This window comes from Nothoprocta perdicaria, unplaced genomic scaffold (assembly GCF_003342845.1).
Source record: "Nothoprocta perdicaria isolate Ctin4 unplaced genomic scaffold, notPer1 scaffold_9, whole genome shotgun sequence".
NCBI classification, from domain to species: Eukaryota; Metazoa; Chordata; class Aves; order Tinamiformes; family Tinamidae; genus Nothoprocta; species Nothoprocta perdicaria.
This window is the reverse complement of record NW_020456198.1, coordinates 7,996,234-8,023,422: the sequence shown is the minus strand read 5'-3', so window position 1 is coordinate 8,023,422 and position 27,189 is coordinate 7,996,234. Positions and strand designations below refer to the sequence as shown.

General features: G+C 42.0%; 1 protein-coding gene across 1 annotated transcript; it reads right to left on the bottom strand.

The window, feature by feature from the left end:
* On the bottom strand, nt 1–27,189 carry KBTBD12 (kelch repeat and BTB domain containing 12). The gene is made up of 5 exons (XM_026052702.1): nt 26,102–27,189; nt 24,921–25,191; nt 21,771–21,921; nt 10,635–10,832; nt 1–170 (listed from the first exon to the last, which is right to left on the bottom strand). Exons 1-5 carry the CDS (start codon nt 27,169–27,171, stop codon nt 1–3), a joined length of 1,860 nt encoding a protein of 619 aa, XP_025908487.1. The 5' UTR covers nt 27,172–27,189.

Sequence of the window (27,189 nt, the reverse complement as noted above, 5' to 3'; positions counted from 1 at the left end):
CTATTGGGCCAATAAATCCGGTGGAGGAGGGATAAGGTCTCGTGGATTCAGCCTAGCAACCAGGCAGACGTCATAGCTGTCATGCATGAGGACATTGATGGCCGCCACGTTCCACTGGTTCTCCCACGTATCCAGTTCAAGGATCTCTTTGGTAATAACTTCATGACGAGCTGAAAAACAGTAGCAACAGCAGGACTCAGAAGTGAAGCCAAATGGGATCAAACAAGTTTCTGCAGTTATGACTACTACCTTACTGTAAGGTGACCATGAAGATGTTCTTTTCGTGGTTCATTATGCTGTTCAAGAAGTATATTAGTTTGTCAATGCATGGCAAACTAAGTAGTGCAGATAGAGAGCTATTCAGTCCTCACACTGTGAGACAAAAACACAACGTGCTGCAACCGGCCCAAGGATTCAGGTGCCGTTTCATTGTGTGATCGATTGCCAAATACTCAGATTGAGATGGAGCATAGCCTGTTGGTGGGGAAGATGAGTACGCCTGCATGCGGGATGCTGTCTTTTCTTTGCCCCAGACTAAATGCAGCTGTGAGGCTCCTGGGAGTGTGCCATTATTACAGCTTTTCTTGGGTACAACGTCTGGGCATCCTTTGATTTGGGAGGGGAACAGGGCAGAAATAAGTCTCCAGGGCCTTAAATACACGTTAGCTATTCAGGAGATCTGAGGAAGCTGTCATGAACAGTCAAGTTAGAACAATGCTATTAATTCACAGACAATCTTAAGAAAAGGAGCTTTTCACTGAACCTAAGAAAACATAACAAAAGACTCGCCATGCAGGGCGAGCTGTGATGTCAGCCCGCAGTGCTGCGTTAAACTTCTTGTAGAAAGGAAAAGCCTTTCTTTGCTAACACAAGTCTGAGCTCTCCAGCAATTCTGTTGCTTAAAGCCAAGTTCTCTTCTAAAAAAGGAAGTGACTATCATTTTGCCTCATTTTTCTTTTCATTTCAAAGTTGCCTTCTCACAGCAAGTTACCTTAATCTAAACTTTTCTTACTTTGAGGACATGCCTGTGTTGCTAGCAGTCTCCCTGCCTGCCTTCCAGTGAATCGCTGTAGCTTTGTTAGAAGCCGGGGCTCAAAGACCATCAAGCACAGACATTTCACAGCCCACAGGAGAACTGCTGTCACAGCAAGAAACATGAAATACTCAACAGTATATTGAGACTTGACCGGCTGGTGACAAGCTGGGCAGAGTCCAGACTGGTGTTCCCATTTAACTCCTCCTTCCAGAATGCTCTTGTATTATTTATTTATTTATTATTATTCTCTAATATTACTTAAAGAACCATCTTGCATTTCTAGTAACTGTCTAGGGCAGGCAGCTGTCTTGAGAGTCTACTTATCTGTAAGGTCATGTTATCATTTACGTGCATTGGTGCTATGATTACTTAGTGCTGTGAGGTTCAAAATGCTCCTAGGGCTCCTTTTACAAGTAGTTCTGGCATTTGAGGAGGCCACATTTGAGGAGGAAACAAGTCTTTTGGGATTTTCAAAATCTGTTTCTGCATTGAAATAATCAGGGTAATTTCTGTTTTGCTGTAGATCATGCATATACGTGGGAATTGTGGCTATCTTGACTTGGCTTTATGCAAGTATGTGTTTTTTTTGTTAGTCATATTTCTAAAGAAGCCCTTCATCAACCATCTATCAGCTCTGATCATTCTCACCTGAGAAAGAAGTAAAATACAGTGTTTCTATCCCGTAGTTGAGAGCCCCTGCTTGTTTTCCTCTCAGTTATGTCACATTCAGTTTTGGAAGAAGGAAAAACAAACATGAATTCAAGAAATATATAATTTTTGTTGGTCCAAGTGCTGGCCTGTGTGACTAACATCAGTCTCGGGGAATTTGACCTTAGATAAGTAGTCCTTATTCCATTACTTTCTTCAGTTCACAGAAATCAAAAAAAAAAAAAAAAGGTGAATGTTTGCTTATCAAACCTGGATAGTTCATTAAATAAAGGAGAATAATAGGTAGGAAGACAGCATTCATCCGTGGAAGCAGACAGCAAATTGCTAAAATACTCAGTTACATGTGGAGAGAGAGAGACTGGAACACAAAGGCTAGATTGGAAACAAATGGTGTGCAGGTATCAGCAGAGATCTTATTTTTATGTGACCCTGCAAAGTGAACAGTTTTTTTCTATGAAGACACAAGCAGACAAGAGCTGTAAGCATGGGAGGCTCCAGTCCTTGTGTTTATTATTAGATCATCTCCTTTATGCAATAAATTATCATGCCTGGCCTTTTTTTTTTTTTTTTCCTTTGGCATAGACTATGACAAAAATGAGATAATCAGAGGAACAACTCAAACACTGGAAATGTTTCAAACATTTTGTGGCTGATTGGAACACTTCAGAAAAAAATCATAATTAAAACATCAAAGGCAGGTTCAGCAACCCTTCCTTACAAGCCCTGCTATGTCTTTTCCTGACCCTGGTGACTCATAACCTTTAGGGTCCTTTGTTTCCCTTTTCTGTGGAATGTTGTAACTGGTTTTGTTCCCTTCTCTACAAATTCTGCTTTCCAGCACATGGAGTGGTTGTTAACTCTTAACCCTTGGAAGATAAAAAGAGTCTATGTTGTTGAAACAGGGGAAACAATCATTTCTGTAGTCTTATCTAGTTTAATTTAAAAGGAAACAGCTCCCTTTGGATCTGAGAGTTCATGCAAGGAAAAACACTGCTCACAATACAGTCATATTTCTAAAAGTGTCCCTCCCCTAAAAAAAAAAAAAAAAAAAGAGAAAAGAAGAAAGAAAATTAAAGCTGAAATCTGAAGTCCTTTTCTTGGGCCAGGCAGGAGTTTTTCAAAGAAAAAATTCTGGAAGTTTGTCACCTTTGATTCCTTATTCTAATACTGGATTTGGGCACCAAGGGTTATACCTATTGCACCTAATAGTTTCATGTTCTGCCTAATTGGTTCATCTCATTGTAATTGCAATTTTCTCCTTAAAAAGACAGTCTATCTCCTTTTCTCCTATCTTAGCAGTCAGTTTAGCTTAAAAGAGAGTAAGGTGATATCTACAAATAGAAATGGGCTTTATTGCAGAGATTATTCTTTTAAAAAGTCTCATCATAGAATTCCCTGTCATATATAGCATTATTCTGTATCACTTACCAGATAACCACCTTACCTAGTGAAAGCATTTCAGTGCCAAGTGTTTCCACATCTTATACATAGTGAGGTAGTATTTTTCTGCAGATTCTTTTTTAGCTGCGGAAACAAGTTCTGAAACTTTTACTTTTTCACTACATTTTTTTCTGCATAACAGTAAACCCACTTTAGCTGTATTTGAATCACTGAGATAGTAAAATACAAACCTATGTGTAATATAGACCCTTTTAAACCAGTGCAGTGTTTATAGCAGTATGGCTATCCCTGTGGAGCAAATAAAAAGGCTAAACTGGGATAAGGAACATTTACTCCAGCATGAATCTAAGCACACCAAAAGTTGTGGTATTTTAATAGAAACTCTGAGCTCTGTCAGTACAGTTATACTTGAATATGTGTTTAATTGATAAGTATTAGAATCGTATTTCCACAAGGAAGGGAGTAAATCAGTGAAATGATTGCTTCCTCTCCATATACACAATTAAGTTTACCTTTTTAAAAACTTACTTTCAGATTTACTTCCCTCCCCAGATATGGCCAGACTTTACTCTGTTTTGTGTGTTTTCTCATGCTATTTGAATCACAGTGGACCATAAATCAGGATGGACCATACATGGAAAGACCCACAGAATGCCTGCAGGCAACATTATAAATATTTGATCTGTTTTGTCTTTTTTTTTTTTTTTTTTTTTAACTGCATTCCATACATAATGGGGATGGGAGTGGAGAGAGAGATGATTTTCCCTTGTGAATATAATATTTATTAGGACTTTTGGTCTCTTTTGGTTTTCTTTTCTCTGTTCTATTTGTAATGGAGCATTCCAGTACAATGATTAGTGGTTTTGTTTGCTTGTTTGCTTTTAAAGGGAGACGGACATCAAAGAGCTAAGCAGAAGGAAAATGTATACTCCATGTAGACCTTGAACCGCACAGCTAGGCTGCTGTTAAGTCAGCACCAAAAAATCCACATTTTTGTAGCCAGTTTAGTGCCCAGGACGGAGAATTCACAGGGAGAAAAAAAAATTCATGCTGAATTTCAGTTCACTGCAGTTAAATTTATGGCAAGTTCACTGAATTGTGGCCAATATTTAATAATTTCTTACAGCATCCCATTGATGTGGGCTAATAGAGTTTATCTTATGGGTGAGGAGACAGAGTTATAGAGATGCTGAGGCGTTTGCCTGGTCACAGCTCCTGGGGTTGCTGCATGTGTCCTTGGAGGGAGAAGTTTCCAGAGCAGTTTTGAGCAGGTTCCCCTGGGTGCTAGGTGCAGCACAGCCACATTGACCCAGTCTTGTATGGCAGCCAGGCAGTAACCGAGTTTATCCAGAGCAGGGCCAGGCACCCATGTGTGGATTCACCTTGTGCAGTATTGGCGTAGCCCGGTGTCACACACTGTCCCTGCCCGGGAGCTCTGTGCCCCGGGACACTTTTGCACGGGCTTCTCTCCCCAGCTCCTGCTGATAGCAGCCCTGCCATTTTTCTTAGGTTGTCACAGCACTTTCACCTTTCTAGCTCCCACGGTCCCCAGTGTGCCTTATCATCATAAGCTATAAATCAGTGTTTAAAAAAGCCACTAAAGCTATAGTGGTTAAATTATTAACTGCCTGCTCTCCTCTTTCCACTGAAAAAGCCCTCACCCATCACTGTGTGCTTGCCAGTGCCTCATCCCTAAGCTGACCAGAAAATGTTTATTCAGATTTTTCTTTCTGTAGCTTCCCAAGTCCTTGTCACCCAAGAGTCATGCCAGAGTTGCCTTGAAGCAACTCGCCTCCAGTGCTGGTTTGTGCCTGTTTTCACACGTCTTTTCTGTACCAGAGAGCAGACAGTGATTTCAAGTGGATGGATAAACCTCTGCTGCTTATCTTCCTTGCCACTAATAGCTGCTTTCGTAATTACGTGATGTAAAGTTAGGTGACTTGGGAATTCATGTTTGTGTTGCGATGAGATAAAAGTGCATTTAGATCATTAGCACCAGATGTTGTAGTTCCCAGTTTGCAGTAGGAAAAAAGAGTAAGTTCATCAAGTCTCTGGCCTTCAATGCCATGTGTGTGTGAGCTACCCCCTAACTCTACCAGTGTTGTTAGCACAGCACAGAGAACACCCCTTGCTGGGTCAAATACATCCATCATCTATGCCTGTGGGCAGAAGCACGCAGGGAATACACAGGAGAGGGTACTTGGCTTGGCTGCTTAACATGCTGGCCAGCCTTCTTGGTGTTAAGCACCAAGCCAGCGCATCCCACCAGGCAGAGGCAAAGCTGGAAGGAAGGCTGGGACTTGAATTTACAGCTCACTGTTCGCAGAGCACCTGCATGGAGTAAGGTAAGAGACTCTCCTAGCCTAGACCTTTTGCTCCTCTTGCTCTGCTGTGTAGCTCTGCAGGACCATACTTTCACAGTTAGTCCCTTCACTCACAAATCAATATATGTTAAAATTTAAAAAACGACAAAGGAGAATGTGTCAGTCTGTAGGAAGGAGCTTCTCATTCAGTTATTTCAGCCATTTTTTCCTGCAGCTTTTAAGGTCTTTGCAGTAGCTGCAGCTCACAGGCTAGGCCTCCCAAACGGTCGTCTGAGGCCGGTCCGGCTAACACCGAAGCTGGCGACTGAATCAGATTTCAATAGCAGCAAGATCGGGGCTCTCAAAGTCAATGCACCATTCATATGAATAAAGATTACACAACCAAAACAAGAATTAATGGCTCAGGCCATCTGAAGATACTGTTTCTAAACGCTTTACAATGGGTTAATACATTATTAATAGATTATATAAAGCATGTTTAGACAGCATGCATGACAGGCAGTTATGAACACAATAGAAGATGTCATACATGGCTGTAAGCCATGTTCCGAAACAACCTATTGACCTCTCCAGCAATTAATTAAAATGCATTAAAATATCTATTAATCATTTATTAACCCTTTATAAGCTAAGCATGGGCGTGGTAAGAAACATGACTGGATTACTAATACGCTCTGTCAGATACAGGGGCAAATTTAGATATGAAGTGCATGGTGCCCTGCATTGGCCTTATTTACTGCAGCGAGTCTCTAGCTAATGGGGGCCGGGCAGGCGGGCAGCAGTCCCGGGAAGGGGACTCTCCGGCCCCGGGGTCCGAGCGCAGCTCCCGGCCGTGCCGGGCACCGGGAGAGGCTGCTGAAGGGTCTGCGGCCACACTGGGCACCTGGGCTGCGCTGATGGACACAACTCGGGGCCCTGAATCCCTTATTCAGGATTTATTCAATGGTAACAACTGTGGGAAGGGGAACTTTAATTATTCATCGCTGCCCAGTAAATTCTGAGAGAAACAAACAGTGCTGTAAATAGGCAGCCAGGAGGTTGCCTTTCTGCTTTATTTAGCAGGGAACATAGCAAGGTGCCCGAGAAACAGCGCTTGCTCCAATCCTTCATCCCCCAAACTTCCCAACTGCCGGATTTATTGTGCCAAGCTCCTTAATATGGCTAAATTTAGTCTGATTCCAGTAATGTACCATAACCACTATAATAATAATAAAAATTAAAAAAAACCCACAAGGATAACAATAATTATCCAGCTAAATTACATAATGGATGAGACTGAAGGGAGCAACCTGTATGGCAGATTAGTCGAAATAAGTAACTATTAAGCTAATCCACTGTCGGGAGAGGATAGTGTGGAGATACGGCCCCATTAGCTCAGCTGGAATATAGTAATTACTGCATGGTTCTGCACAGCTGCAGGCTGGCTGCTGGTCCAAAGTATGGATTGCAATTTATGTACATGGAAACGAGACGAGCAAATGCATCTGGGGCAGGTAGATATCTGCTGGTGTGTTGGTTTGGTTTGTTCTGGGCTTTTTGTTTTGTTTTGTAGAATCACAATGCACAGCATCTGGTCTCTAGAAACGGTCCATATTTGTGGGGCAGCAGCACAAATTCAACAGACCTGTGTCTCCACTAAGCTAACAAAGAAAGCAAACAAAGCAGCCCCAGCAAACACAGATGCACACCGTTGCCTTCATTATTTTAACCGAAAAAATATTTATTATTCAAAGAAACAGTCAAAGGAAAAGGGAGGTTGGTCTGGCAGGCATTTTATACATGTATAATGCTTCCTACCTTAGCCTTGCTTACCACACTAATGAGTTTGCTCCTGCCAGACGCACACGAACATTAATAGCTGTCAACCTGTGCAGGTGTCAGATTTTAGTTCTATGTAAAGGCAAAGGAAAGCTTGTCGACAAGAATATTACTCCATCCATTTGCAAAGGCTAGTTTGGAATCTATAGCTACAGCAGTAAATGCAGCAACATATTTTAACAATTAGAAAGTGAGCTGGTTATTGCTTGTTCTGTCATTTTGAATATTCAGACAATGATTAGCGCATGTGCTCTGTGCAGAACTGTGAACTAATAGCCATTTTCTGAATATTTTGCTGAGTGCTGTAATACTGCTTATGTCAGTCAACATTTATGACATTGGGCTGTGTGTGCTGGAGCCATCTGTCATGGACTAGCAGATTAATTTGCCATAGTAATAGTTTTAGTAATACTAAGACGTATGAACTACGGGCTGAATGGAGTAGTTTTGCAAGTCAGATTAAAGCAGAAAACTAAAACAAAACAGAAATGATTTGTTGGGTGTTCATTATTACTGCAGTTCCTCTCCCTATGTTCCTGGGAATGTTATTATTGCTAGTCCAGCTGCCATCCTTCAGACTTAAAGATTTGTGAGAGGGCTGTATAGGCACTCTATAGGATCCTGTAGGCATCCCCACCCTCTGTGCAGTATCCCGTGGGTTACTCAGAGATGGGATCTGAGAGGGCAGTAGTGCTCGTCTCTCCATTCAAACTGAAGGGCTCTCAGGCCGTTACTTTTCAGCTTCGTGCTGGTGTACGACGCCTGTAATTCCGTTCTGATCAATACACAGGAGGGCAAACAGCATGGAGCGAACACGAGTGACGTGGAAGTGCCACCGCCTCCTTGGCAGAGCAGCTTTCACACTGCGGGATCAAGAGGCCTTTAAGTAAATGCAAAGGCAGGTTGAAGCCAGGGACTTGGGCTCGGGCAGTGCGTGGGGGATTGGTTGCTGGCCCTTATATATGTGGGCTTCTCACTGTAGATTTTTTTTTTTTTTTTAAAGAAGAAGCAATCATACTTGCAGGCTTCACAGCAGCCCTTCAGAGTTCAGCAAGCACAAAACCCAGAGACTACAGCTGTGTCCCCAGCTTGTTCCAAAATCATCCTTGATTAAAACAAAATTACAAGGTTTTGTAAAACTGGAACATCCTCCCTTAGTTGCCTCCCTCATGAGAACTTAAATGGCATGCCAAGAAACCCCCAAAACTAAAAGCAAGCCTATGTGCAATAACCCTCTATGCTACCTAATCCTGCTGCGAAGGCAGCAGCAGCGCTTGCTGTTCTGTGAATATCTTCAAGAACTGTAATTGTGAAGCCACCCTCTCAAAGGTCCCCTGTGACACCAGAAACCCTCTCTTCTTCAGCCCGTCCTTCTCCACATCCTTCACACTGCCCAACGTGCAGGGAAGGCAGGGACCAGGTTGAGAAACAGGCTACATCTCTATGGGCCGAGTCTGTGACGTCCACCCACCTTTGCTTCTGGCTTGCTAATCATTTATTGTAATGAACAAACATTAGTTCTGTGATGGGAAATGCAAATGTCCAGTGCAGGTGACTTGGGTGCAAGCCTTTATGATGATGGAAAATGGAATTCTGATTGTTACAAAGATTTTAAAATCCCTTTAATAAATTGAAGGTCATATTAAGAACCCGATCTTTAAGGCACAGCTTCCTGTCAGCTCCTTAAACGTTTGGGTATATCTGATCTGCGGTTGCCAATGAGAATCTTATTTTGGCTCCCTTGTTAATAGATGTCATAGCAATATCTAACAGCACAATCACATACTATTTGTTAGCTAATATACAAATGCACACATAGGGGGTCAGAATAGGTTTTTCAAACCTATTCTGGCATTTTCAAACTCTACCTTTTTTATTTGTGATCCAGATAATAGTCTTCTAGTGCAGGGGAGTTCTGCACATGGTTATATAGCTTGCATTAGTACAGTCAAGAATCAGGACCCTATTGTGCTGGCATTATACAAATGTAAAAAAGCTGGCCATCTTGAAATCCATAGGTGGACTTTGAACCTCCCCTGGTACTACTCTTTACACAGGACTGTGACACAACGTGTTGCTGTTATGTAGAGAATACTTTTCTGGTTTTGAAGCCACCTTGTTCAGAAGATGCCGTATTAATCTGTTAGTCATCCTGAATGAAATCACTTCACCTGCCAATGCAAGCGTCTGCCTTTTGTGATTTGTAGCCACTAACCTTAGGCTTTTCCACAAATACTTGAAAAATACGATGGCACAAAGATTGCTAGAGAAGCACAGTGCTGTGTCACAAGTGTTCTGCTGCTACACAGTTTCTATCAGAGCTGACACAGGAACATACCTTTTAGGCAGCAGCCATGCTGCTGTTTTCAGGGAGCAACTTCTTCAAAGAAGAGCAAATGAAAGGGAGGTGAATTGTCAACCAGCAGGAAAGTAATCATCGTTCTGGTATGCAAGAACTCAAAGATTTGGATTTGTTTTGTAAGTAAAAGTCAGTGAAATTGGTGTCATGGTAGGTGGAGGACATGTCGCCCAGTGATACCATGTGGACATTCTGGGCAACAGTGAGCCTGAGTGACACTCTATCTGTATTACTGCTTCTCCTAGAAAGGAAATGGGGCAGCAGGTGCTACAGCAGGAGAGCTTAAGTCTGTGTGTTCTGTGATACTATTGGCATTTATAGGGAAAACAGTAATGGTTAGCAACCCTGGAGGTTTACTTAGCGCATGCTATCCACACAAACCTGTGCCAGTACAGTTAGCTGCAAGACAAAGAGCAGAATCAAGCACAGCTGGAGTTGGAAGACTTCAAAAAAGGGGAACATACAGATAGGCTTACTTGAAATCACTGATCCTGGGAATTCTAGTCTCTTTGTACCTCAGTTCTCTACCCAGAGAACTCACTAAATTCATGAGCTCTTTCATCACAGCAGTAATGGAAATCATGTAAGTAGACAGATCCAGATATCTTGGCTAAAGACAGATGGATAGTGCCTTAATCTTAAAAAATGCTCAAGTTCTTAAATGTTTTATCATGTGCTGAGAGTCTGAGCTCAGCAGCTCTGGAGCTCAGTAGCTCTGGACATAGAGCCAGAATTCTACAGAGCTCATACGTGTGGACAGCTATAGTGAAGTTCATAAACTTCCATAAATATTCTTGTTGGGGGAAGAGAGGGGGAAAAAAATCAACAAAAAAAATCAACAGAGGACAAACTGTGGAACAATTCATATTGACACTAGGAGCCAACAGTCCAAAGGGCTGAATGAGCTGTGTGGTTCCAGAACGTGCCTGCACCTCCTGATGTCAGCGTTACTAGGTCATGAATTCGTGGCAGTTTCACAGTGAAGTTGGTTTGAGCTAGGTAAGGAATTTCAGACTCATTTCAGTACCTGCTCCGCGAAATCCTCCGCAGAGGTACAGCTTCCCGTCCACGGAGCCTGCGCTTGTGGAGTTGGTGCGTAAGGAGAGGAGAGGCGAAGGCATCGCAGGGCCATCTCTCCAGAAGTCCCCGTCGGGGTTGTATATCTCCACGGCATCAAGACAGTTCCGTGTCTGTCCCCTGTCGCGACCGAGGCACCCAATTCCTCCTGCAAAAGAAGATACCTAGGTCAACTATAGCAGCCACAGGCTTGCACTGTGTTGCAGTGTTGGATGTGTTATTTTTTATTCACATGTTCTTATTGCACTCCTTTTCCTTTTTTTCAGCTCCAAAGCTTGCTAGAAAGTGAACTTGCAGTGCACATTATCTACAAACATTCAGGCAAGCACCTTTCTGAAGCTTGATATCAAAAGAAGGACAAGCGGCATGTCTTCAAAAAGCAAAGGTATTTTGTCTTGTTTTCTGACTATCACAGCTATTATCGCTGTTATTATCACTGAACAGATCACTAGCATTGAGTTGCAGTGTATCCATTTTTTTTCTGTTGCTGTTGCTACTCAGTTTTACCCACAAACTTCTTAACCAACGATCATTTCAGTTTACTTGCATCTTTTTCAACAAAAGAAAAAGATTTCATCCTTTTCTCAAAGGAAGTCAACTTCAAGAGACAAAATTGTCTGATTTGCCAGTGTGCCAATTGAGCTATTTGTGACCAGTCCGACAGTGGATGGGTTAATTAGAGCGCCTGAAGTCTGTCTGCAGCATTGAGACAGATCCTTGTTTTGTTTGCTGGGATGTACTGCAACAGGCCACATATACCACGCCACATATCACAGCATGCTGCAAATAGAGTACACCCAAAACATAGTGTGAACACTGCGTTGCAAAATTCTTCCCAGTGATCAAATCCAGATTTTGAATTCACAGCCCTTACTTCTCCTGAATTAATATGCTGACATATCTATCCAGGCAGGTTTTCCATCTGTGCCCATGGGTACAGTACCCTGTAATGAGCACTCATGGCATGTGACAGCGGCTCTTTTGTGCATGTGTATGGCTGTGACCACTTGTAAACATAAAATGGCAATGATGTGCATGCAGTTCCCACTTGCAGGGCTAGCTTTCCAGACACACTTGTAGGGCTACTCAGTTGTGCAAACTGCAGGGGATGGTACTGTGTGTAATTGTGCCTTTGCATGTGGGAAAGGTAATGACTGCAAATATAACCTGTGCAAGGTTGGGGAGGCTGCTTTTAAAATAACATTGCTCCAGCACAGTGCTGTTAATATGATCTATCAAATAAATAATACCGTTCAGATAGACTCACACATGGTTTTCCAGCTGCCTCTTAATTAGGACTGTGTTCTTTTTTTTTTTTTTTTTTTTTTTAACATTTTATGCACTCTCCAGAAGTATTTGCAAGAGGCAACATGTCAGAAGGGAGCATAATGCTCTGAATTTGGCTGTGCTGTTTTTTTGAGACAGGTAAAGCACTTAGGCCTGCATCAAAGCAGCAAAGTAAGAACCAAATCCAGTGTTCATTATCATCAGTTGAAAGCTTTCCTTGCGCTGAGCTTAGTGATGTACATACACAGTATATACAGACTATAGAGTGCAGCATAGGCTAGAGGGAGATATCCAAGGCAATTTTCAATGGGAACCAGTGATATGAAAGTTCCCTGCAGATGAATCTGATGTGCTCAAAAGATGCTGCATGGTGCCAAAGACAGAGTGCTGCTGGTTGTCAAGCTAGCTGCTTTAGAGTTACCGTGGATGTTACTGTACTACGCTCAACAATATCCACTCACCCCTAAGCAGAGTCTTCATCTGAAGAATGAAAGAGCCTATTGTTCAGTTGAGAGGAATTGTTCAATTAGAGGAAGAACAGTACCAGCTAGGGCACATGTACAGCATATCATAGTCAATTGAACAGCTTTCCTAATTGCCTTATTTCATTGGTGCCAGTAGCCAGAATGCTCCAGAACTTTTCTGGAAGCATAATGGATTTTTTTTTTTAGTGCATTATTATTGTCATTTTCAAAGTTCTGTAGATGCAGGGCATAGTAACTCAGAAAAGAATAGAAATAATCATGTAATCAGGTTGAGTACTGATACAGCGCAGTTATTAACTTCTGGAAAAAGTCCTAACGATCACCAATTAATGAAGCCATTCAGCTGGCAACCCAGGAGAGAAGCCCTCAAATATTTTCCTTGTATAATTATTAGAGAAATAACATCTAGTGACCCATTAGAGCTTCTTTACAACAGTTTAAGAGCTAGCGTATCTTTCCAAACATTTAGAAAACCTTCATTGAGTAGTTTAACTCCTTTAAACCTATTATACTCAGAGAAGGAAAATCCTGAAGGTACAAAGTATTTCAGTTTTATTTAAACCCTGAGCCATATGAGGTAAACCCATTTTCAGGTTAATTTTACAATAAACACAAAACTAAGTTCTTGGCAAATAGAAAATGAGAAGAAAATCAGATGGGAGTTTAATTTTCAAGCTTAAAAAAAAATCACGTTCCAAACAACAAGAAGTCAAACTCATAGAAGAAATGTCAATCTCCTCTTTTAAAGTTGTGCTAGCACTGAACTACTGTCTCCAAAGGAATCTAAGGATATTAGGTCCTACCAGCAGTGCTCTGCCATGTTCCCACGTGCAGCGGTTCGGAATCCCTCCCTGGACAAACCCCTTCTTTTTTCCCCCTCTCTCTGGAGACTGCCGGATCGAACCTTTTCCCAAGTACAAAAATCAGCAAGACTTGAATCAGCTTCTCAAGCTTGAGTCTCAAGACTTCTCAAGCTTGAATCAGCCCATACCTGCAACTGAGTGGGGGCTTCTGATGTTAACCAGACCATCCCTCATATCTACAATGTGTCTGCCATGCAATACTTCAAATTGGCAGGAAAAAAAAAAAAAAACAAAACCAAAAAGAAGGCAGCCTCATGTGGCAGGCAGTTCACCCTGCTTTGTACTCAGTCACTCAAAGGTCCAGAACATCCTATCTCCTTTATACAGATTTATGAAACCATTAGAAGCACAACGTGGACGTGTGGAGTGGCAATGGGGACGAGGAGGATTCTCTTTATTTTCATCTTCTCTGGGCACAGCAGTTGGGCAAGAGGGTTTATACTTTGCTGCTGCGGGGGCCTCTGCATGAAATGGAGGCCACCTTGAAGGGGCTAAGAATGAAAGTAGTAGAAAGAGCAGAGGGTTGTAGGTCGTTTGAGGGAGACTCTTGTACCAAATGATCTGCCAAAAGAACATGGCCAGGAGGGGTCGTTTCTGCTTTTTTTTTTTTTTTTTTTTTTTTGATTGTACCTTAAACCGCACAGAGCTATAAATCCTGTGGTCCCAGATATCCCAAAAGGTGCTCAAGAGGCAAATTGCAAAGAACTGGGATGGACGCTGTGAAGAGTCTCACATTATTAAGCCATATTCACCTCTCGTCACAGAGTAGGTGAATTCAACACCAGCTAGTTTAGTTCTCCACATATAGCCTGATTATATGTCCTTTTTGCAGAGAGATGAATTTCTCACTGGCATTTTTAAACGTTTCTGTCATTTTCACATCCATCACACAAGAGGATTTAATCCCAGAACTCAGTTCCTCCCCTTATAAATACACCCTTTCAACATGTTAGGCTTTTTATGTTATTTGCTTTCCCTGGGAGATATTGCAGATACCACTGAAAGACTAAAATAAGCCACTGAAGCCACCTTTGTGTTCACAAACCCATTAATGCTTGAGAGCTTTCTGTATCACGCCTCGATGAGTCCACAATCAAACCTACTTTCAAGGGCACTCTGTACACGGCGGTTCTAATGGGTTTTAAATTTAACATGAAGCTCCATTAGTAAAATAAATATATAAACACAATATATGATTGTTATTAAGAAATCAGGATAAAAAAAGGCAAGCCTTTGATGCGAGAAAGCAAAGCAAGGTAGGTGATGGGATTACTACATTTTCAGAATTTCAATGAGATGTTCTGTGCCTTGCTGTACCCACACACTGTTCCTAACTGGCTGGAGGCAAAACATATTGCTTTGCTTTAGGTCGGCTGCCTCCCCCTCCTTCCATTCTTATTTGAGAAGACGAAACGTGTTTTGAATCACATCAGTTCTAATAACAGAACGCCCTTTCAGCAGAAGAGTGGGAAATTCTGTGAAGGGGTAAATAACATCCCTGGAAATAATTAGCTCAGCTGATGCAAAGGAGATAAGTGCCTTAAATGTGCGTTCTATCTATATGTATCTCTAGGAAGGGGCTAGCATATAATTAAGTTGCAAGAGATAGCGAATATTCCTACCTGCACTTGCCCGGTGGCTTCACTTGCATCACTGGAACTGACTCCTGTAACAGCTGCACTGATCCATAAAAACTGAGCACTCACATGGCTGGATTTGCCAGGCAACTGAGTGCGACCTGGCCAGTGTGGCTTTCAGGTTAGCTATCCAGATGCAGATCTAGATTGCTCAGTGCACAGTGAACAGATGGGGTAGTTTACCAAAATGATACCTAGGTGGTTATTCATGACCCAGATGGAAGTAAAAGGAGCCTGCATTTAGAGGGGCATGGTGATCAAGACCTCTAATGTCAGACTTTATACGTTGTAATTTGATTACCTCACAAACAGACAGCTAAAATTGGAGATAAGGCACAATCTTCCAGCTGGGCAGTATGTGAGGAGGCAGCGGGAGCAGGGCTGGTCCCTGGGGGAAGCTGAGCTGGCCCAGGGCCTCAGCATCGGGGCACATCCCACCCCACCCGAGGCAGGCACACAGAGCAGAGCAGAGCAGAGCAGGGTGGTCAAGGATGAGAGTCTAACCACTCCAGCAGTCACTGAGCAAAGGCAGAAGCTGAAAGCCCAGCCTTGGCCTAAAGAGCCACTTGTGGCCCCATGGGTTGTGAGCGGAGGCCCCAGGTAAGGCCGGGCAGGGTAGTTAAGGCCTATCAGTGCGCTCAGGGTCCTGACACACCGTGATTCTTTGCCATGAGATTAAGCCCTGCATTCACAATACTGAGCAATCTGTATTCTTCCTCGTGCCTGTTTGAATTTTTATTGAAGGGAACCGAATATAGGTGAAGAAAGGAGTAGTTTGCCAATATGCATGTGAAATCTAAGCTCCTGCTCCTCTTCTCCTCCCATAAAATCATACACTATTAAATTGATCTCTAGAATACACAATGGATTTAATAGTGCTAATCTCTTATGTAACATTTCCCTTCATTACTCTCCAGCAGCACTCCAGCTGAGAGTCTCAGCACTTACATTACTCTCTCAGCCTCTTTAAAGCGGGACTGCGTAACTGGTTTCATGGAGAAAGAAGGGAGCAATAAAGCTAGTCCTGGCAGGCACTTACGGAAATGAGAAGCACTGTCATTCTTGACTATCAGAGAGCAGTGCAGATGATGTAATGTGGCTTGTAGGAAGACATGAGATCAAAAGATTGATTAGAAACAGGGCTGAGAAAACCAAATGATTGTCTTCCGAAACCCAGTCAACACTTCAGTTCCAGTTCCTTCTGTTTCCCTGTAGTGCCTTGCTTTCCTTTCCTTTGGCAATCCTTAAATGAATAGGGAGCGTTTCTCATCCCATGTATCAGACCAGATTTCGCCTCTGGTTCCTCCCCACACACTGCAGGGCCTGTTGCACAGGAATAACAGGGAAGAATGAGACCCATTATCTGCCACTTGTTGGAAATCCAAAGCTCATTTAGAGACATGTTTATTTTTAAAGAATGTTATTCAAACACTCAGTTAAATAGTGAAGCATGAAAACTAAATTGTCTCCTCCCAGTCCATCCTGCACAAGCTTTCCATTCCAGAGAGACACCAAAGTACATATTCAAGTAAGTTTTCTCTGATGGAGATATTCAGTATTTAACTGAACCTCATTTAACTGCTTAAAACGTTTAAAAGAAGCTCTCAGCAAGAACTCAGGGAAAAGACATGTCTTAATGAGGTGGGAGTGAGGATGCCAAGCTAAGGAGGATAAGCAAAAATTCTTTCATTCCTAAATCTTTACTAATAGGATTTCTTATTTAAGTCTCTCTCTCTGTTCTTATTTATAAAACAGGTATTATATAACATAAAAGCAACACATGGTTAAAGCTGTCATGGTGATACAACATTTTTATGAGTGACCTATATTCCAGAGACTGTAGTTCTACTGAATGTTTTTTAATACATGCTAATTCATTTGACAGGTCTTTTCCTAATTTACCCATTAGCTGTAATGAGTTTTCAGAGACTCAGCTGCAAAGGATTTTTTTTTTTAGCAAGAGATTAAAATGCATGACCTTAAATAGAGCCCTCCCATCTGGTTTTCTTCCAAAAGTATCTCAATTGCCTCTGTCATTAAGAGCACAATACAGCTCTTTCTTGGGCTTTCTAACGAATATAGTTATGTTCCTGGGAAAATATGGAGAGAAAGAGCTAAGACCAGTCAAATGGGATGAATAGGAGAAAGGATTTTGAGCCTCAGGAAATGCTGTTCCTTTACTTACAAGGGTTATGTACACCATATAAATAGCAAAAGGTTCTCTAGGAACATTACACCGCAAACAGACAATTATATTGCAGGATAGCTGATTAAAGACTCATGTACAGGTTCCCGAAAAATGCTATTACTCAGACAAAAAACGCTAATCTGTTTCTCATTTTCCTTCCATCAGGGAGACTCTAGAATAATTCCATTTAGGTCATTAGAATTTTAGAGGCTGGAGGTGGCAATTAGACTGGGAAGGGTTTTTGGACAGTGACTGTGTACTCTGTGTTCTGCGCCAATGGGACTCATCAAAAATTAACACTTCAAAGGCTACGTGTCAGATTCTGATCTTAGAACAAAATGAATCTGGGACAACACGGTTGAAATCAGAAGATTTGCAGCAAATTTACACCTATATGAATAAAATTAGGCTTGTATATGAAAGATCCTGCTATGGTATCTTATTCAAAGCTAGCAGTCCACTTATGCTTTTTGCTTCATATTTGTGATAGGAATTAGATTCATATTTTAGAAATGATAGCAGAGGATCAGGCTAGTGTAGTGATTTTTCATTTGTGCTCTGGAGTCCCACTTAATCGTGCATGTGCTGGGAACTGTACAGACCGTACACAGTCACTGTACCTGAAAGGGATGACAGTCTTACTTTTTTTAAAGATATGAATGACTTTTCAGGAATTGCTCAAAAAAGTGCTGCCTCTCTGCAGTGTTATTTTATGTACTCAGCTAGAGCTAAGAATGTCTTTATATTTTCACTTCTGGGAAGCAGGATTTTGTCCCTGTAGAATGCATGTGTCTTTCACTTTGTTGCTTCCATCCTTCCTCCCTTCCTCTCCTTCGTCCATCCTCAGAAACCACCAGTCGACCTTTTTAGATCAGGGCAGACTGGGAAGCCTATGGAGACACTGTCCTACACAAGGAGCACACGATACCTGGGAAGGGAGTGATTCTTTTGGGAATCCAAATGTCTCTGAATTGCCACTTCAGTGACTCGTGACTGAGACTGTATGGGAGCCTGCTAGATATTTAAGTTCTGTATATACACAAGTCATCTATGGGAAAGCCCTGTTTGAAGGGAGAGGGCAATGCTAGAAGGGCAATGCTAGAAGCTCCTTAAAAGTCTTTCTCTCATAGGTAGCAAAAAAGCCTTAGCCCACTGTGCCTGAATATAGACACCTCTAAGATGTGAGGACAACCTACGAGCTGTGATTCTCTTCAGAATGTGGCTTTCTGAACAAATCAGCCTTGACAGCATCTTTCTAGACTCCCACAGTGCTCGACATTCCCTGTGGAACAGTGTAAAGTCCCAAGGATCCATAGCTCGGAACAGGCTGCAGTGGTTTTACCGTTCTCATGACCAGTGCTATTCTTTGGTCTGTCAGTATGAACCTCAGTTCTTTCCATTCTCATTCTCTCATGAATGTCATCTGCATGATGAAGTAACTCCATCCGCCAGATTAAGAGCTCTTTCAAAACGTTGCTTCCAATGTCATGAACTGTCTGTCCGCCCAGCCGCCGATACCATCGCAATTGTTTCCAAAGGAAAACGGTACCCATTTTGCAGCCCTACAGTCTGAGAATTCACAAGGTAACAAGAACTTGTCACCGTGAATAAAGCAGGGAATGTGTCTTTTCCATGTAAGATTTTAATTACAGTTGGCATGTGTGAGGTTACAGCTGGAGATGAGACCGTGTGTGATACCGGCAGAATAAGATGCCAGTATCAGTGACTGTAAAGCTGTTTTCAAACAGAATTCTTTAGAAAATTGCTTCATCATTATGAGAGGTGTTTGACACTGCTTTAGAGTCTCCTCTACAGAATTTTCAGTCCGTGCTGATTAAAATGTACCAGCCAAATTGTTCCATCCATGCAGCTATGGGTGGATTTAAAATAGTCTATTCAAAGGAGAATTTTTTGACACACCATTCCTGGCTCGGTGTCAGCTTCATTTTTTGATTAAAAAATTAGCTCTAGTTTTATTTGATTTCCTAAGGAAACAAGAGTTACACAATTACACTTGGTACATGCGTGGTCTGTATCTGTGTTTGCATTACTTTGTCTGTCCTCTAATAGTTTTTGGCAAGTTTTGACCAAATTTTACAAATTTACGGATAATAATCCTCACAGGCTTGTGCAGACAGACGATCAGGAGCCCAGTGTCGTGGCCATGTAAAATGTCTTCCCCACAGCGGATATTCAGGCTAGCTGAAGTTAGCTCAGCTGGGGCTGCGTTTGCTGCACTTCCACCTTGCAGTGCACATGGCATTAGAAGGGGGGCACGTTCAAAAATGCAGTCATAAAAACAGCACAATCTTTCTTAAAAATCTACCCCCTGGAGCAGCTTGCAGTATCCTTTGGTATAAATTATAAACAAATGTGTTCATTACTGTAGAATTACCCCAGATTTACACTGTTATACCTAAGATCAGACAGTGCTCTTGCCCATGCTTAGGCACATTTAGTGATGGGAGCAAAGGGTCCAGTGCCACAGATTGTTAATGACAGCATTCAGGGTGTTGGTTCCCCTAAGACTGCTGGTATAAGGACTGCTCATGCAGAGGAGTGTGAAGCAACAAAGTGATGGGAAACAGAATTCGATTCCAGCTTACATGCTAATAAAATTGTTAACAAAGATCTGCTCAACAAAGAAATATTATTGGTACTGGCTGGCATGTAAGAAAGAAGTCAATATTCAGCTTCCTGAAAAGAGCAGCACTGGCAGCAATATGTAGTAAAATGATGCTTTTTATGTTTTATATTAGTGAAACTCATGGGAAAGTTTGTAAGAGACCATAAACTTGGAACTCCTTAATGCTGTTTTAACAGTCACTTTTCAGACTCTGTGCTTTGTGCACAAGCTGTACATTTCACTGCTCTATTCATTCCGATACACTTCTTGCTTTGTGAGATTTTGAGGTGAAAATATGGATGCAGTTTTCCCAGTTGACCACTGCTTTTACAAGTTGCAGTGTCAGGGTTGTGGTGGAGGTGCCTGTCAGCCTGTTTTAGCACAAGCATCCCAAGACAGCTCTCTGTTTTCCTCCCCGACTGTCTTGTATCATCACAGAATTCTTGGTCTTGAGCTTGGAATGGTTCTTACTGAAACGCCTGAATAGAGCCTTTCTCTTCCCCACTGTTACTGCAGCTTCCACTGCCCCATTACAGCATCATTATCAGTATAAGTAAATAGATATATACTTAACCTTTTAAGGAGGATGAAACCTCCACATTTTCAGAGCACCTTTGAACCTAAATGGCCAGCGCTTGCTTTATTTAACAGCGTGCTGAAGTTCACCTGCTAGGAGCTGTTGACAATGATTTTCTGTTTGGGAAAATCTCTTTTGCGTGTGTGCCCCTTTCACCCTTTCTCCTGGGGCTCTGGCTTATGCCGCTTTAGAGGAAGAGATGTTTCTAAATGAAGACACAGGCAGTTTTAAGGCTAAAGGCACCTTAGATACACCTCTCCAGGAAGCCTTCTGCAGAATGCCTTCTGTTAGACATCATCGACACGGTCCCCATTGCAGGGACTGGGACTCCCATCCTTGGTAAATAACAACCCAGGCAAAACAAAAACATCCCTAAAACAAAAAGTATATGCATTTGATAAGACGTATTTACTGTGTTCACTTTGCTAAGCTTGAAAGCAGGAGTGATTTGAAGCAGTGGGGATTAAAAGGTGCTGCTGTAACCGCTGCTGCTCCATGGCCCAAGGACCCCGGAGCATGGAGTGTGCGAGTGATGCCAGTGCACCTGAGGATGAGCCGACCTTGCAGGCGTCTCTCACACTTCTTCAAGCCTGTCCCATTCATACTTGTAGCATGACTGTCATTTTCTCTATAATTCTCATTCTCTTAGTCACTTTTCTGGTTCTTATTCTCCTTCCAAGATGCGTCTGTAATGTTTTCTCTGTATCATTCCCAGTGCTCACAATACCTTTCTTTTTCACCTCCCCTTCCTGCCTTACAGATTATTTTCTCTTCATAAAAATCTCTTGCTTGTCTTGGTTTTCTGAGATGTTTGCTCGTGCAAACAAGAACAGCAAGTGATGTTCTTTCTGTTGGCTCAGGCAGAAGTGGGAATGGTCTTTGGGAACAGAAATTATGCAAACATTAATTATATCATTCTGCCTGTTTTAAAAGTGACAAAATGAAAGATTTAGACTTTCTAAAAAAGTATATCTGCACTGAGGTAGGTGGAAGAAAATGATTCATTAAATTTTATCAGAATTTACAGATGATTTTCATTTTGACTGGAGATCCAAATTCTCTTTTCACTCGCACCTTTCCTTTATGATGCTGGGCGCGCAACTTCAGCTTCTCTAGCCATCTTTTGAATTCATTCTTAGTTATAGAGTACACTGATACTCCAAACAAAAGTGGTTTAAAAAGCACGGTATCCTTGCTACATTAATCCAGAGCACTAAACTTTTACTAATTTAATCTACATGAATTAAGGAAGGAAGAAATTACATGGGGAAAAAATAGCTCCAGAAAGTACTATCCATTCAGTGAAACGTACTCTGTCCTACAGTACGTAGCAGAGGGTGAGATATTTCACTTCACTGAGGCAAATTGCTGGAAAAAAAGAAATAGTCATTGTGCTATCTGTTAAAAAACTGTTTCCTCTTACCCAAGACATAAATCTCGCTGTTGACTACGGCTGTGCTGAAGCGGTACTTGGAGTACTTCATTGGGGCGCACTCTGTCCATTTGTCTTGGCCCGGGTCGTACCGAAACATTCTGTTACTTAATCGATCCGGCTCATCGTCAGGCAGATCCATCTGTATGAAATATGACAGCCATATAATAATACAACATTTGGAGCCCTCTGCGCACGCCTGCATGCAATTAATCACAGCAGACAGCTGAGCAGATAAATAACATCAACACATCAATTCTGGCTGTGAAGTGATTCATACTGCAGTTTAGCAGTGCCATGACTTGTAGCTAGAAATGCATTGAAGAAGGCCAATGAGTAACAGGGTGTTTATATCCTGTCACAATAAAGCTGGGGATTTGGGTAATGAAAGAACACTCGCGGGTCCAGCTCGACAGGACATGCCTCTTTCACAAGGCCTATGTGAAGTCCTCATAACGGAAGGAAAAACCTTCTCTAAGGTATTTTTCGTCCCGTTAAAGGTTAAGTTCCTGTCTCTGTTGTTATTCACACTGCACCACGAGTCACCGTGCAGAACTTAGCTGGTCTTTCTCAGACCTGTTTATATGCATAACTTATTCTCAACCAGCATGCACATTTAGTTAGTCAACCTAACAGTGTCATGTCATTCAACTGTTGTGTCTTCTCCTTCGATGGCTTTAATAATAAGCTCTTAACCTCGTGCTGCATCATTACTGCCATAATATGTTTTTTATCCTCACTCCTACTCCTCTTTTTCTCTTGAACTTTATTCCCCTTTTTCTCCCTCTCTGGCATAGCACAGGGATTGTGTTTTCTGGTATGATAACTTTGCATATAAGCAATAACCTGTGGAGGAGGGTTCTGAAATATTTCAAGATGAAAAATTTCATGCCGAGATAATGAAAAGGAGAGAACTACTTTGCTGTGAAGTTGCTATAGTGTTCTTGCTTTGCTTGTTATTTTCCTTTTCCCAAAAGCCTTTCCAACACTGATGTGATGGACAAGATAGTAGGAGGAAGACTGGAAAGTAAATATAGAGTCCCTCGGTTCCTCCTCCATAAGTGCCCTTGGGCATGCCCTCTCCCTGCGAGTGTGAGACGCTGACATTCACTGTTCACTGAAGGAGGGGAAAGCCGTGGCGTTTTTACCACCGAGTGAGTGGATGCTTATGAGCAGAAACCATTTGGCACGCTGAAAACTCCATCCTACCTCAATTTTGTGGTAACTTTAATGTGAACCATCTCAGAGTGCACACTGTGTTCTTTATACACTGAAAAAAACCCTGTCCTTTCTGTGCGCTCGAGGATCTGAAACCTGCCTTTCAGCCCTCGCCAGATGCTTCCTGCCATTTTAAGAGCTACCGGTTACCAGGGCTTCATTCGCAGCCAGTACCCTTGGGTTTTTTAACTCACTGGCATCAGTGAGGACAGCCCAGAGCTGCAGATTCGAGTCCTTGCCCTCCTAAGCTGTTATTTTATGTCCTGGCTTGGCCTTGTCTTGTCCTATTTCAATTGCGAAGTCTGAGTGGGAAGGGAACATGTATTTATCTCTGTCCTGTGAGTGGACACAGACATTTACAGCACTCTGTCAATGCTGCATCATTAGTGTTTGTTAAGGATTGACGGAACGTTCAGTGCTGCTTGAATATAGAGGCAACTCCTGACCTGACAAAGCAAGATGCTTTCACAGAGCAGCTGTGGCACTCACACTGATACAATTGCAGCGTCTAAAAGGTGAATGCGAGCAGATAAGAGGATGCTAGGAGAATTCAGCACCTCTGCAGTGTTGCTCTTAAAGTAGATTAGATTTTCAGGTGCTTTGAGTGTGGTAATGTTACAAAGCTGTAGTTTTTAGCCAATTAGCATTAATCTGCTCATCTCAAGCCATTTTGTGTATAAACCCAGACTCCCGTGTTTTGTCACAGTTCATACTGATTGGCAGGTTTCAGCTTCATGTGTTTTCCAGGTGCCTGTATTTTTTAAAATAGTTCTTGGCTCAATGTACTCGGCTGGTGCTTCCAAGTCACTTTCTCCCCTTACAATCTGTTCTGGAGAACTATTAAGCAAGACAAAACTGGTTGTCTAACTTTAATTCTCTCTTTGTTATATAACAAATCTTTCAGTTCAAGCTTTTTACAGACAGACTGTTTCTACGTTAAGAATATTCTCATATTTTACTTCTTAAAATAGAGAGGTGTCTTGGCTCCGTTGTTTTAGTATCACAAGTACTCTCTGATCTTTCTGTTGATTCCATGTGGGAACTTCTATGCTCAAAATATCCAAAGAGGTGGAAATCTTCTTTGCCAGGTACTTTTCACTTTTAAATACTTTTTATTTATTAATGCTAATAATTATTTCAAAAGATCACAAGCCAATGAGATGCGATGACATTTGGAAAATGACAGAGTCAGCAGTGCGGACACCCTACATCTTTGTCAAATATATATGGGGCTCCAACTTGAGTGATCAATATTAAATTTCAGGAAACACCCTCTACTTTAACAATTAAAATATGAGAACATCCTTAATTCACATTGGGACATATGAAAGAGGGCAAGCAGTCTGTGAATTTCAGACCCGGCCCTGAATTTCATTTCTGTATGTGCTTTTTGAATATGAGGCTCTGTTAAAAGTCTCTATATGATTTAAAGACCATTATTTCCTGATAGTTAGAAGACAATGTATAAGGGAAGGCTGAAGTTAATCCATTTTCCCAGTCTCTGATGACACAAAAATGCCAGATAAGTACTAAATGTCATCCTAATTATTTCAGTTCTGTTTTTTGCAAAACTCAGGTCTTCAGTATTTAACCCAGTAACTGTTTCAAATAGAACTCATATTAGCACAAGAGATACACTTTAGATTCTGGCTTACACTGAAAGTCTCTGCAAAAGAGCTGCCCTTCCAGAAGTTGGCTTTTACACTGGAGATGATGAAATACAGAATTTATTCTCCTTTGCCCTTTTTGGTTTTCCTATTAAAGATGTCAGAAGAATGGGACCAATTTATTCTTCTCATATCACTGACAGACTTTTCCTATGCACGAAGCACCATAAAGTTATGCCAAGCATATCATATAAGCCAAGCATAGCTCTGATTGTTAGTAACCAAACCAAACAAAGTAACTTGCACTTTGATCAACCTGTGGTGTCCAGCCACCCAGCACGTAGAGCTTGTTCTTCACCGTCACCACCATGTGGCAGGCCAATGGCAAGGGCAGAGGTGCTCTGCTTCTCCAGCTGTCTTGCTCCATGGAATACTTCTCCACACAGTTTGTGACCAGATACTGATTTTTTATTTTCATTTGCCCTCCTATTATATAGAGATCGTTATGGATAGTGCCCAGTGCATAGAGCTCACGGAACTGAGTGGTGCACAGGCTGTGCCAACACTGGTTTCCTTGCTGGCGGTATCTGTAGGAAAATCCAAAGTTGTCAATGGCCTGACTCACTGCGCTCAGATCAGCTTGTTTTCAAACGTTACCCCCTTGGTCTTCTTTGTTTATTCAGTGATACAATGGCAAGAGGAGTTTTCTTCCTTAAAGAGAAGTTATAAAACTGAGTTCAGGGTTTTCAAGGGCAAGTATTTTTAGCATGTAGGAGCCTAATTTTAGGGACACTTTGGAAGAGGCTTGACCTTAATTAATGTAGGGGTCCCTTAGCATGTGCTGTTCATTCCCTGTTTCCAATGAAGTCAGTGGGAAGAGTGAGAGCTCAGCACTGCTCAAAATAAGAACACTTCATCTGCCTCATTATAGATTTACTTGGTTAAATTTAGGCCCCTGTAATTTTAAATGCTGCCTTTACATTTCATTTAGTCTTGAATCCTGAAAAGCTCCCATTTTCTTTAAAATAGGTTCATCTGAAAAAGACATGAGTGAAAACAGAATGAGAGTTTTAAATTATCAACCATTATCATTTTGTCTCTGAGGTATCATCAACACGACAGCTTTATAGGAGAATATTATCCTTGTCTTACTGGACTTCTCAGATGATTCTCTTGACTCCTTACCCCTGCTAATGGTCTAGAAAAGAAAATCCTAGCTAAATGTTGAGTTTTGAGTTGATCTGCATTGACCTAGGATCTACTCAAGCTCATTTACCGAGGGATGCCACCACGGGAAATACTTTCATGAGAAAAGGCATCAAGATTTGTTTGTATGTGTATAATTCATTGTGCCATGAGGAAGATTTGTGACAAACTGATTTGAGTAATTAATCTTTGTGCAAACTTTTAGAGAAGGAATCTTTTATCTCATAGTCTTGTCCCCAGAAACATTATTTAGACTAAAAATCTAGGGATTTTCTGACAGAATGTACACACCTATAAATTTCGATGTTCCTGGTCTTTTGTCTGGACATTTTGACGGCGCTTGCTTCTCCTGCCACAATAATATCATTGTTCTCAGTGACCACACCAGTACAAACACAACCTAAACCCTCTCCGTACTTCGGGGAGGAAATGAAGTAAGTCTTCTGCGTTGCAGGAGCGTAACAGAAGCTGGCGTCCGCGTAGCTGCCGTGTCTCGATCGAATGCCCAGCGAATTGTTGCCAATGCAAAGTAAGAGATTAGTAGTCTCCATGCCGTACCGCAGACTGAGAGAAGGTTGCCTCGATATCTTGATGGTCTCCAAAGCTTTCTCAAACATATCATTGCATTCTGAATTGCACAGGATCATTGTGTTCCTTTTCCGGGCTTCCACTAAAAAGGAAGGGCTGACAAGTACCAGTCTCACTTGCTGCAGCAGCTCAATAAGGTGGCCCACCCGCGCGTTTCTGTTGTGATTAACCCATCTAATGACGAGGTCCAGAATGCTCTCCTCTCTGGAAACATTCAGATCATCTGATTTTATGAGAGTCAACAGTTGCTGGACTTCAATCTCTAGTATTTCTTCCTGCAAGCTCACCTCAGCAAAGTGCTGAAACAAGTATTTCCCTGCTTGATCTGATAAGTCTTCTGCTCCAATGTGCTTTGCAAAATAGTAAATCCCCACACAATTGGAAGCATCCATATGGTCCATCATGTACTTCTGACATATAGAGAAGACATCTTCCATCTGCATGAAATAGGCAGCAACGGCCACAGTCTGCACATTCTGGTTGGTGAGGTGCAGCTCTGCGCTGTACATGTAGTGGAGCAGGACGGACACGCTCTCTGCGGAGGTGTCATACAGAACGACCTCTCTTTGGGTGCATTCAGCCAAGCCACAGGTAAACATGGCTCTGAAATAGGGGCTGAATGCGGCCAGCACCACCTTATGGCAAGGGAACTTCTCACCTTCTGCCACTAGAACAACATCAATTATCTCGGCTGATTCTTTCATTCTTTTCACTTGTTCCAGTAGAGTCGAGCTGTGGCGCTGCTTTCTCTTCTCCTGAAGCCTATGCTCCATGATTGATCTCCAAGCTTC

Excerpts from the sequence above, each read along its gene's own strand:
- KBTBD12 (XM_026052702.1), bottom strand. The coding sequence starts at position 27,171 with ATGGAGCATAGGCTTCAGGAGAAGAGAAAGCAGCGCCACAGCTCGACT. Across the intron at positions 10,833-21,770 it reads CAGCGAGATTTATGTCTTGG|GAGGAATTGGGTGCCTCGGT; the intron begins GTAAGAGGAAAC and ends CTTCTTTTGCAG. Across the intron at positions 171-10,634 it reads CGGAGGATTTCGCGGAGCAG|CTCGTCATGAAGTTATTACC; the intron begins GTACTGAAATGA and ends ACTGTTTTTCAG.